Here is a 12,234-nt window from a genome sequence, read left to right on the forward strand (position 1 = left end):
CCCTTTGCAATCTCAACCCCACAAGTTAACTACTATTTGGACGCCTATATATGATTCCAATAATGTTTTTTTTTCACCCTTGCAATTTCTTAACTCCACCCAGAAAGATTCTCTGACCCTATGTCACCTCTTTCTGAAGATGTAATTCCATCTCTTCCCACCAGAGCTACACCACTGCCTCTGCCTACCTACCTGTCCTTTCGATATAAAGTATATCCCTTGATATTAAGCTCCCAACTATGGCCTTCTTTCAGCCACGACTCAGCGATGCCCACAATGTCATTCTGACCAATCTCTAAATCCACACGTTCATCCACCCTATTCTGAATGCTACACATTTAAATACAGTACCTTCAGTCTTGCATTCTTGGCCCTTTTGAATTTTGCCTCTGTGATTTAACTCTTTGCTCTGCATGCATTTGTACCCTATCATTGGCTTGTCCTTTCTTACATTCACATTACATCCATCATCCATTGCTAATTCATCCTCAGCTCTAACATCCTGGTTCCCATACCTCTGCCATATTAGCTTAATCCACTCCCAATTGGCTCCAGTGTACCTGCTCACAAGAATATTGATCCTCCTCTTATTCAAGTACAACTCGTCCCTTTTGTACAGGTCACATCTGCCCTGAAGAGGTCACAATTACCCAGAAATCTGAATCCCTGCTCTAATTCTTCAGCCATGCATTTATCTGCCACTTCACTCTATTCCTATCTTCACTGTTGCGTGGCAAAGGCAGCAATCCTGAGATTACTACCCTTGAGGTCCTGCTTCTCAGCTTCCTTCCTAACTCCCTGTATTCTGTTTTCAGGATCTTAATAAGGGTCTCGGCCTGAAACATTGACTGTTCATTCATTTCCATAGATACTACCTGACCTGCAGATTTCCTCCACCATTTTGTGTGTGTTGCTTTGGATTTCCAGCATCTGCAGACTTTGTGTATTTAATTTATCTACCTATTTATTATTGTAACGTGTAGTTATTTTAGTGCCTTGCACTGTTCTGCTGCTATAAAACACGTCAGTAATAATAAACCTGATTCTGAAGCATTTTTGGTAGCACTAATGTGACAAGGACACATACGATGAACTTAAGAGTGCTGATGAACAGAGCATCCTTGGGGTACAAGGTCATAGATTCCCGAAGGTGGCAAACATAGGTACACAGTGTGGTATGGAAAGGCATACGGATACTGGCCTTCATTAGGTGAGGCACTGAATAGAAACGAGGTCAAGCTCCAACTTAAAGTATCAGTCAGACCTCACTTGGAATACTGTGTACAGTTCTGGTCATTAAGGTACAGGACACAGCTGGAGAATGTGCAAAGGAGATTCACCAGGATGTTGCTGGGATGGAGCGTTTCATTTTTGAGGAAAGGCTGGAGATATGTGGTCTGTTATCACTGGTGTGAAGGAGATTAAGGGCTGACTGCCAAAAACTTTTCCTCATAATAGGTAAATAAAACTAGATAGCATAGGTTTTGAGTAAAGAAGATCAGAGGGGATATTGGGATATCCTTCATCCAAACAGGTTGCATTCCGGGGATGACCAGCCTGATAAGAGTGGTTGAAGCTGATCACTGATAGAATTTAAGAGGTGTCTAATGAAACTTGAATAGACACAGAGGCCTAAAGACAATGTGCTAGGTGATGAGATTAATAACAGAAGGGTACTTGATATCTGGTATGGAAAAGATGGGCCAAATGTCCTGTTTCCTTACTGGATGTTTATATGATATCTTCTGCCATTGATGGCTTTGTTTTCTTCAGAGCCTCATCGACCTATTCTGAGGTTCACAACAAATTTTTGCAGCTTCATGAGTTTTAATGTCATGCAGTATCATGAAGACTTTGATATTCTTTCGGGACTGGCCTTGAAAGCAGTTGAATATTACTCTTGGTAAGCAAAGTCTTGTGTAAGGACAAGTATGACCCGTGGAAGTGCTCCTACCCGTTTCCCATTTGTGACCTATAGCCAGGCACTAGGCTTGAAGTCTATAGTTGTCAACATGCCTGCGATTGCTGATAATGCTGAAAGAATAAAATTCCAGAGAAGCACCTCTAACAAGTCCCAAGAAGACCCTTTGCATCAATACTAATGCTAACATTCCCACTGAAGCCAATCGCATCAACAGTGATCTTCACGAACCATTGCTGCTGGACTAGATTTTTCCATCTTTCACCATGGGGTGTGGGTGTTTCAGGCCACCATTTGCTGCCCATACCCTGACTGGCCTTGAGACTGTGGTGCTGAGCTGCCACCTTGAAGCACTACTGATTGCAATCACAGTCCTGAGTTCCAAGGTTTTGAAGAAACAAATGTAGTTCATAGTGGTGTATAACTTGGAAAGAAACTGGAGATGGATAGCACACTAAGCCTCCTGCTTTTCTCTTTCTACTTGCTAGAGGTTGAGGCCAAGCTTGTGTAGAAGATACAAAGATAGATGGAGGGGCAGATTGTGTTGAGGAAGCAGGGAGTCTACACAAGGACTTAGACAGATTAGAATGGGCAAAGAAGTGGCAGATGGAATACCATGTAGGGAAATATATGGTCCTGCAATTTGGTAGAAGGAATTAAGGTATAGACACTTTTCTAAATGGGGACATAGTTCAGAAATCAGAGGTGCAAAGGGTTTTGGGAGTTCTTGTGCAAGATTCCTTAAATGTTAACTTCCAGGTTGAGTCGGTTGTAAGGAAGACAAGTTCAAGATTGTGGGAAGTTACAGAAGAAATTGCCAAGGTTCTGGTAGAGATACTGATATCATCATTGCCCATAGGTGAGGTACCAGAAGACACAAGGGTGGCTAATGTTGTGCCTCTATTTAAGAAGCACTTCTAGGACAATTAGAGACTGGTGAACCTAATATCAGTTGAAATCATTGGTGGGATTCTGAGAGACACGACATATCTGAAATTACAAAGGCAAGGACTAATTAGGGATAATCCGTATAGTTTCATGCATGAGAGGTGACAAGGGGATTGACAATGGCAAGACAGTAGATATAGTCTATATGGACTTTAGAACATAGAACTGTATAACACTGTGCTGAACATGATACCAAATCAAACAAAATCTCTTCTGCCTGCATGATTCATAGTCCCCATTCTCTTCATTTCAAAAGTTTAAAGTACATTTATTATCAAAGTATGTATACTATATACAACCTTAAGATTTGTCTCCTTATATGCAGCCATAGAACAAAGAAACCCAACAAAACCCATTATAAAAGACCATCAATACCCAATGTGCAGAAAAGAATCCAAATCATGCAAACAATAATAACAGGAAGCAAATAACATTTAGAACTGATATTAATGAAACAGAGTGCACAGCCAATCCTGTTAGTTGCAGGCCACAGCCTCAGTTCAGCGCAGAGACGAGTAAACCTTGTGGAGCAGCAAGCTGAACACCAGCTTGTCTCTCATCTCTGTCCTTAACACCCTGACTTTTTCAATCTTGCCTGTTACTTAAATTGGCCAAACCTCAGGTCATCCTCACTGTCAGACCCGGGCCCTGCTGCTTCAATTGATGTGTCTACCTAAAAACCTCTTAAGTACCACTTTTTATCTACAATATCTCTATTATCTGAATCAGCCTGTTCCGGGTGTCTACCCTAACTTGCACATCTCCTTTAAACATTCCCCCCTCCTCTTAAATGCATGTCCTCTAGTATTTAAATACTATGAGCAAAATGTCCCAGGAGGAAGTGCTTTTGTTAGGAATGGTCATACATACAAATACCTTTGAGAGTTTTTAGTTAACATTCAGTTGCATCATGTAAAATACAATCTTTATTGGTCATATTTTATAAATACTCAATACAACTGTCAAATTTCAGGTGATTTGAGGATTTTTTTTTTAGTAAAGTCCAAATTTCTCCTTGAGAAACTACAGATGCTGCCCTACATTTCATACATACTAGAGTTGCTACATTTGTGGTCTTTCTCTGCAGCTCAAGGATACAAAAATTGTCTTAAATAACGTTCAAACTGCTGCAAAGTTCTCTGCACCCAGATTCCCATTATATTGGAATGGAAGCATCCTTCTTAATCTTCAGCTGCCTTGCTGAATTACTGCTGGTATCAGTATTGACAACAGTTGGTCATCAGCTCTGCTCATTATGGATTAGGTTCATCTATCGGTCTGCGACAGTATGGGCAGCAATTGTGCTGAAGAACAAGCAATTCATAGTCCTCAGTGTGGAACATCTGTTAATAAGAATAAAGTAACAGTGGGAAAGCAGTCTGTCAACAATAATCTGAGCATGCAAACATAAATATGAAGATACTCCAGATATGATTAAAGCTGTAAATGAACAGACAAGCTCAAGGACAAATCCCTGAGTTACAAATTTAGCATGATAAAAATAATGAGCTTAACAATTTATAAATATGGAAATAAAGTAAAACAGAAGGCATATTATGTACAACACATTGATTAGATAACAAAGCTATATTCTATTTTGATTGCCTTTTTCCAGAAAATACATTAAAGGTATACAGGTTTCCCCCACCATCCGAAGGTAGAGCGTTCCTATGAAACGGTTCGTAAGCCGAAATGTCGTAAAGCGAAGAACCAATTACCATTTATGTGGGAAAATTTTGTGAGCATTCGCAGACCCAAAAATAACCTACCAAATCATGCCAAATAACACATAAAACCTAAAATAACAGTAACATATAGTAAAAGCAGGAATATGATAAGATAAATACACAGCCTATATAAAGTAGAAATATTTTTCCACAATCATTACTGCACTGTTCTTCGTAGCGAAAATCTCACGCAAGCGCCATCAGCAGAAAATCTCACGCAAGAGCTGTTGGCAAAAACACGGCGCAAGCGCTCTCCAGTAACCTTTAAGCTATGAAGCTGCCAAATCATACCAAATAACACGTAAAAATACACAGCTTATATAAAGTTGAAATAATGTATGTACAGTGTAGTATCACTTACCGGAATTGGTTCAGCACTGAGCACACTGAAGATGGTGTGTTAGCCTGAGTCGCAGTTTGGGTGGTGCAGTGGCCCCCATCCTCCAGGCCGCCGACCGATACGTTGCCTCGAAGCACACCGGTGCAGTGGTAGCCGGGAGGCACCCAACACATCTTTACGAAAAAAGCCGAAATAAACATGCTGATTAATTAGGTGCTGCCCGGCACGTAATTGTCGGCCAGATCAGTGCCGATTTCCGATTGCGTCGTCTCTGATCTGGGCCGACAATTATGTGTCGGGTGGCACCTAATTAATTAGCATGTTTATTTTGGCTTTTTTCTTAAAGATGTGCTGTGTGCCTCCCGGCTACCGCTGCATTCTCCGCAAATTGGTATCTGTCCGTGGCTGGGTGTTGGGGCGGTGGGACACTGGGGTGTCATCTCGTCGTCTGTTTCCATTAGAGCAGGCAGCTCATCTTCTCCTATGACTGCCCACCTCGATGTCGAAGGTCGAAGTTCGTCGTCTGCTGTGGCTGATGTGGAAGGCTTGCTTGACTGCTGAGCCTTGCGACATTTTTCTATCATACAGTTCTTTGTAAGGATTCAAACCGTCTTGCAAATATCCCCTAAACCTACGTACCCTTTCAAAATTAAAGTCGTACTTTATCATTGCAGCGAAAATCTCACGCTGTTGTTTCACGTTCAGTTCGCTACTGCATTCAGTTACGATTGTTATCCAAAGGTGAGGCGACACTTCACCTGTGAATCGGCTGGGGTGATATACTGCATCCAGTGCTCCCGATGTGGCCTTCTATATATTGGCAAGACCCGACGCAGACTGGGAGATCATTTTGCTGAACACCTACGCTCTGTCTGCCAGAGAAAGCAGGATCTCCCAGTGGCCACACGTTTTAATTCCACGTCCCATTCCCATTCTGATATGTCTATCCACGGCCTCCTCCACTGTAAAGATGAAGCCACACTCAGGTTGGAGGAACAACACCTTATATTCCGTCTGTGTAGCCTCCAACCTGATGGCATGAACATTGACTTCTCAAACTTCCGCTAATGCCCCTCCTCTCCCTTGTACCCCATCCGTTATTTATTCATATACACACACATTCTTTTTCTCTCTCTCTCTCCTTTTTCTCCCTCTGTCCCTCTCACTATACCCCTTGCTCATCTTCTGGGTTTCCCCTCCTCCCCCTTTTCTTTCTCCCTAGGCATCCTGTCCCATGATCCCCTCATATCCCTTTTGCCAATCAACTGTCTAGCTTTTGGCTCCATCCCTCCCCCTCCTGCCTTCTCCTATCATTTTGGATCTCCCCCTCCCCCTCTCAAATCTCTTACTAGCTCTTCTTTCAGTTAGTCCTGACAAAGGGTCTCGGCCCGAAACGTTGACTGTACCTCTTCCTAGAGATGCTGCGTTCACCAGCAACTTTCAGGTGTGTTGCTTGAATTTCCAGCATCTGCAGAATTCCTCGTGTAAGCAACCAATAGTAAAGTTTGAACATCAGTGGTAGTCAGTGAGCTTGTTGGAAATGAGGGTGGAGAGGGCATTGTGATACTATTGAGATTGCTGACTGCAAAGTTCCAAACTCAGACAAAGACCTTATAGCCCTATCCGATATAAATAGCTATGTGTACTTTCACTAAAGAGAGGCTATACTGTAACCACCTAATCTTCAAACATTAGTTCACTTCCCTGTTAATCTTCCACTATGAGTTTAGCTGCCAATATCCACTGAGTGGTAGGTCCTCCCTCCCAATCAAGGTGGATATAACACATACAATATAACACAGTAATTTATTTTCAGTGATATACATTTAAAACCAAACCACATATTTAAAACTCTGAGGATTTCTATCTTATAAAAGACTTCCAAGTTACAAACCATTTCTAAAACACAAAGTCAAGATAGAGGGGTGTCCATTTAAAACAGAGATACAGAGAGATTTATTTAGCCAGAGAGTGGTGAAGAATTGGAAGGATCAGAGAACGTGAATGATTGGAGACACAGGCAGTTGGTACACAGAAATCACAGGAGTGAGAGGACATTGAAAATGACGTGCAATGCAAAAAAATGTGAAAATAAGGAGAATGCACCGATGGGCATGAATTTATAATAAAGGAGTCAAAAGAAACTTAAATAGGGTAAAAAAAAAAGAATGAGCACGATGTGTGGAAAACACAAGGGAGGAATATTTGGGCAGATTTTAAGTTGGGTGGAGTGGGGTGGAATGATGAGAAACAAGAATATAAACATTTATGTTGAGACGATAGAAATCTAACTAAAGATGCAGTCCTACCTGGAAACACGTGGGGCACATTGTGATGGAGACATCAGGTAACAGAGAGCGATAGTAGTGCCATCTTAATGGTTTTGGCCAGCGTTTAATCAAAACATCCCTCTTGCTCATTGACTGTAGTACTTCCCTATTCACAACCACAGGGACAAAGTCTGAGCTTCCGTGCTGCCACAAAAGTAATGCAGGGAGAGAACACCAGTGAGATCATGGTCATGGTTTATCCAATAAGATAAATATTCCTGCAAGTGCCAGATGAAGCACACCTTTCATGATGAAATCCTATGAAATGATCAGGAAATTTCCGGTGTAACCTGCCCAAGTGCAGCATTCTGACTTTGTGTCAAAGAAAGGAAAATAAGAATTTAATGCTACCTTAAAATCACTTCCCAAGGAATGAGCACATGCTGACAAAGGTGTAAATAACTAAGTATTTTTCCGTTATCAAAAATATTTGCAATCTCACTTAACGGCAAATTTTCTAATTTTTATTAAAATGAAATTACATATAATTCCAACAGGTGAGTGCAAGATCCCAAAGCATCAATGTGCATTGTCCATTAACTGAGATTATTAATAAAAGTAAATTGGACGTTCTTTTTCTGTATATCCTACCCATTGAACAGGAAAACTGCCTGCCCTCAGAACCACTTTTTCCCCTGATCTTGCATAAGTGCAACAGCAGATTCATGAAATTCCAATGAGAATTTGGTTTGTAATACTTCTCGTGGTAGTTTCATAGAACCATAGAAACTACAGCACAGAAACAGGCCTTTTGGCCCTTCTTGGCTGTGCCGAACCATTTTCTGCCTAGTCCCACTGACCTGCACACGGACCATATCCCTCCACACACCTCCCATCCACGTATCTGTCCAATTTATTCTTAAATGTTAAAAAAGATCTCGCATTTACCACCTCGTCTGGCAGCTCATTCCATACCCCCACCACTCTCTGTGTGAAGAAGCCCCCACTAATGTTCCCTTTAAACTTTTCCCCCCTCACCCTTAACCCATGTCCTCTGGCTTTTTTCTCCCCTTGCCTCAGTGGAAAAAGCCTGCTTGCATTCACTCTACCAATACCCATCATAATTTTATATACCTCTATCAAATCTCCCCTCATTCTTCTACGCTTCAGAGAATAAAGTCCTAACCTATTCAACCTTTCTCTGTAACTGAGTTTCTCAAGTCCTGGCAACATCCTTGTAAACCTTCTCTGCACTCTTTCAACCTTATTTATATCCTTCCTGTAATTTGGTGACCAAAACTGAACACAATACTCCAGATTCGGCCTCACCAATGCCTTATACAACCTCATCATAACATTCTAGCTCTTATACTCAATACTTTGATTAATAAAGGCCAATGTACCAAAAGCTCTCTTTACGACCCTATCTACCTGTGACGCCACTTTTAGGGAATCTTGTATCTGTATTCCCAGATCCCTCTGTTCCACTGCACTCCTCACACCACTAGTCACAGGCCTCCACTCGGAGAAGCAATTTTCTACTACCGTTCTTTGGCTTCTTCCATTGAGCCAATACCTAATCCAATTTACCACCTCTCCATGTATACCTAGCAACTGAATTTTCCTAACTAACCTCCCATGCGGGACCTTGTCAAAGGCCTTACTGACGTCCATGTAGACAATATCCACTGCCTTCCCTTCATCCATTTTCCTGGTAACCTCCTCGAAAAACTCCAATAGATTGGTCAAACATGACCTACCACGCACAAAGCCATGTTGACTCTTCCAAATAAGTCCCTGTCTATCCAGATGCTTGTAGATTCTGTCTCTTAGTACTCCCTCCAATAACTTACCTACTACTGACGTTAAACTTACTGGCCTATAACTTCCCGGATTACTTTTCGATCCTTTTTTAAACAACGGAACAACATGAGCCACTCTCCAATCCTCCAGCACCTCACCTGTAGAGAATGACATTTTAAATATTTCTGCCAGGGCCCCCGCAATTTCAACACTAGTCTCCTTCAAGGTCTGAGGGAACACCCTGTCAGGTCCCAGGGATTTATCCACTTTAATTTTCCTCAAGACAGCAAGGACCTCCTCCTTTTCCATCTGTACAGTTTCCATGATCTCACTACTTGTTTCCCTTAATTCCATAGACTTCATGCCAGTTTCCTTAGTAAATACAGACGCAAAAAACCTATTTAAGATCTCCCCCATTTCCTTTGGTTCCGCAAATAGCCGACCACTCTGATCTTCCAGAGGACCAATTTTATCCCTTACAATCCTTTTGCTCTTAATATACCTGTAAAAGCTCTTTGGATTATCCTTCACTTTGACTGCCAAGGCAACCTCATGTCTTCTTTTAGCCCTCGTGATTTCTTTCTTAAGTATTTTCTTGCACTTCCTATACTCCTCAAGCACCTTATTTACTCCCTGCTTCCTATACATGTCATACAACTCCTTCTTCTTCTTTATCAGAGTTGCAATATCCCTTGAGAACCAAGGTTCCTTATTCCTATTCGCTTTGCCTTTAATCCTGACAGGAACATACAAATTCTGCACTCTCAAAATTTCTCCTTTGAATGCTTCCCACCTACCGATCACATCCTTGCCAGAGAACAACCTGTCCCAATCCACGCCTTTTAGATCCTTTCTCATTTCTTCAAATTTGGCCTTCTTCCAGTTAAGAACCTCAACCCTAGGACCAGATCTATTCTTGTCCATGATCAAGTTGAAACTAATGGTGTTATAATCACTGGAACCAAAGTGCTCCCCTACACAGACTTCTGTCACTTGCCCTAACTCGTTTCCTAACAGGAGATCCAATATTGCATCCCCTCTAGTTGGTCCCTCTATAGATATAGATTTAGAAAACTTCCCTGACACAAAGTCAGATGGAGAAATGCAGACTTTGCTTTACTTTCTTTCAGTTCAGTGAGAAAACTTTTTTTTCTTTACTGAAATGAGAAATCAGACAAATGTAACATTTACATGTGGAAATATCACATAATGAGCATTTATCGAGCTGGAATCTTGTGGCTGTCAGCTGAAGAATTTTCTTATGACTGTGAGCTTATCATTCATTCCATTATGTTGCTAACATTAAGATATTCCAGTGAAGCTATATGGACAGTACATAGAAACAAGAAGGGAAGGGTCACTCTAATGGAGCTGTATTATAGAACTTGAGAAGTAGGTATGTAGAGAAATTGCTCATAGTTGTAGGAATAATAGGGTTGCATTAGTGGGAGATTTTAATTTCACCAGTATTAATTGGGCCAACCAGAGTGTTAAAGGACTGGACTGGGTGGAATATGTGAAATGTGTCTAGGAAAGACTTTTAAGTAAATATTTTGAGGGCCCTACTTGGGAGGGTATAATATTGGACCTCCTCCTTGAGATTATGACAGTCAGGAAATACTGGCTAAGGTAGCCATAATTCTACTAATTTTTAAGACATAGATAGAATAGTATAGGACAAGTCCACAGATTAGGTTACGAAACTAGAGCAAGGCTAGTTTTGGACGAATAGGCAGAATCTAGCAAAGGTCGATTGGGTATGTTGGTTTGAAGGGAAAGGAATAAATGGCAATAGAAAGGCTTTTAAGGGGGTGATATCGATAGTACAGGGGCAGCATATTTCTGCTAAGGTGAAGGGTAAAGTTCAGGGAACTCTAGCTAATGAAAGATATTGAGATTCTGGTCAGGAAAAAGGAGGAAGCATACATTAGGAGTGAGGAGTTCAGAAACAAGTGAATGTGGGAGGTAAGGTTAAGGGAAATCCCAATAGGTTCTATAGATGTATTAAGAGTAAAAGATTATTAGGAGAGAGTAAGTCCCCTAAGAGGTCAGCAGGGCTGCCTATGTCTTAAGCCACAAGAGGTGAGTGGGATATTTAACAAATATTTCTCCTTGGTGGAAAAGGATCTAATGCTTTTTGGATTCTCCTTGATATTTACTAAAGAGAAAATCATGGTTGTTTGAGGGATAAGGGAAACAAGATTTTAAGAACATTTATATTACCAGGAAGGCAGTATTTGCAGCCTCACAGCACATTAAAGTGGACAAATCACCAGGGCCTGATTGACTGCATCCTTGGAATTTTTGGGAGGCTAGAGAATTTGTGGAGGCTGTTGCAGAGATACAGTCTTTGTATCATCATTAGTCATGGCAAATTTCTGAAGAATAGAAGGTGGCTAACGTTGTTTCGAAAGGTAGCAACGACAAGCCAGGGAACTACAAATTGGTCAACCTGAAAATTGTGGTGGAGAACTTGTTAGATGCTAATAGCTGATTAAGTCTGATGCTGGTGTGGGGGGTTGGGGGGAGAGGAAACGAGGTTACCTGAAATTGGAAAATTCAGAAACATAAGAGATTCTGCAGATTCTGGAAATCTGGAGCAACATATATCAAATGTTAGAGAAACTCAGTAGGTCGGACAGCTTCTACGGAGAGGAATAAACAGTAGATGTTTTGGGCCAAGATCCTTCATCAGGACTATGAGGTGTTATTCTTCTGGTTGTATAGGATGTCACCTTGACATGGGAGAAGATCAAGGATATACAAGTAGGTATCTAGTCTGCACTTTATATGTTTGCTGATTATTTGAGTTCCCAGATTCCAGTACCTGTAAGTCTGTTGTTTCTCTGGTATTATCCCCTCTTCCTCTATTGTGAAATCAGATAAAACAATTTTTATAGTGAACTGAATTTCTTTCATAACTAGTTACCTCAAAACTTAGTTTTGCAGTAAATGGGTCTGCCTCAATCTTGGCTGTACCATCAAGTTGTAGAGTTTGAGAGTCTAGGAAGTGTAAAAGAGATAATTCAAATCACATTGGAAAATGCAAGATTTTAACAGTAAGCACCATCTCAGCATCCACAGATGGCTTAAAACTTCACTTGGAAGATAACACCTTTGAATGCAACAGAATCTCAGTACAAGACCAAAGTATCCTAGATTGACCTGAATGCTTTTTTTTTGAAAATCTGACAATTCATGCAGACCTGCCATAACTGTGCCGAG

General features: G+C 41.1%; 1 protein-coding gene across 3 annotated transcripts in view; it reads right to left on the reverse strand.

Annotated features, from left to right (window-relative positions):
* ift122 (intraflagellar transport 122 homolog (Chlamydomonas)) overlaps positions 1–12,234 on the reverse strand; it is a 191,326-nt gene that overhangs the window by 23,042 nt on the left and 156,050 nt on the right. For 2 of the 3 annotated variants that reach the window (XM_063067745.1, XM_063067744.1), the window contains exons 27-29: positions 11,939–12,012; positions 7,246–7,410; positions 3,200–4,212 (exon numbers count right to left, since the gene is read on the reverse strand). In XM_063067745.1, the coding sequence (XP_062923815.1) occupies positions 4,123–4,212; positions 7,246–7,410; positions 11,939–12,012 (329 nt within the window). In that variant the 3' untranslated portion in view covers positions 3,200–4,122. Of the gene's footprint in view, positions 1–3,199; positions 4,213–7,245; positions 7,411–11,938; positions 12,013–12,234 lie in introns of those variants that run through there. The other variant, XM_063067746.1, reaches the window with a different exon arrangement.

The sequence above is a fragment of the Mobula hypostoma genome, chromosome 15 (assembly GCF_963921235.1).
Source record: "Mobula hypostoma chromosome 15, sMobHyp1.1, whole genome shotgun sequence".
Classification (NCBI taxonomy): domain Eukaryota; kingdom Metazoa; phylum Chordata; class Chondrichthyes; order Myliobatiformes; family Myliobatidae; genus Mobula; species Mobula hypostoma.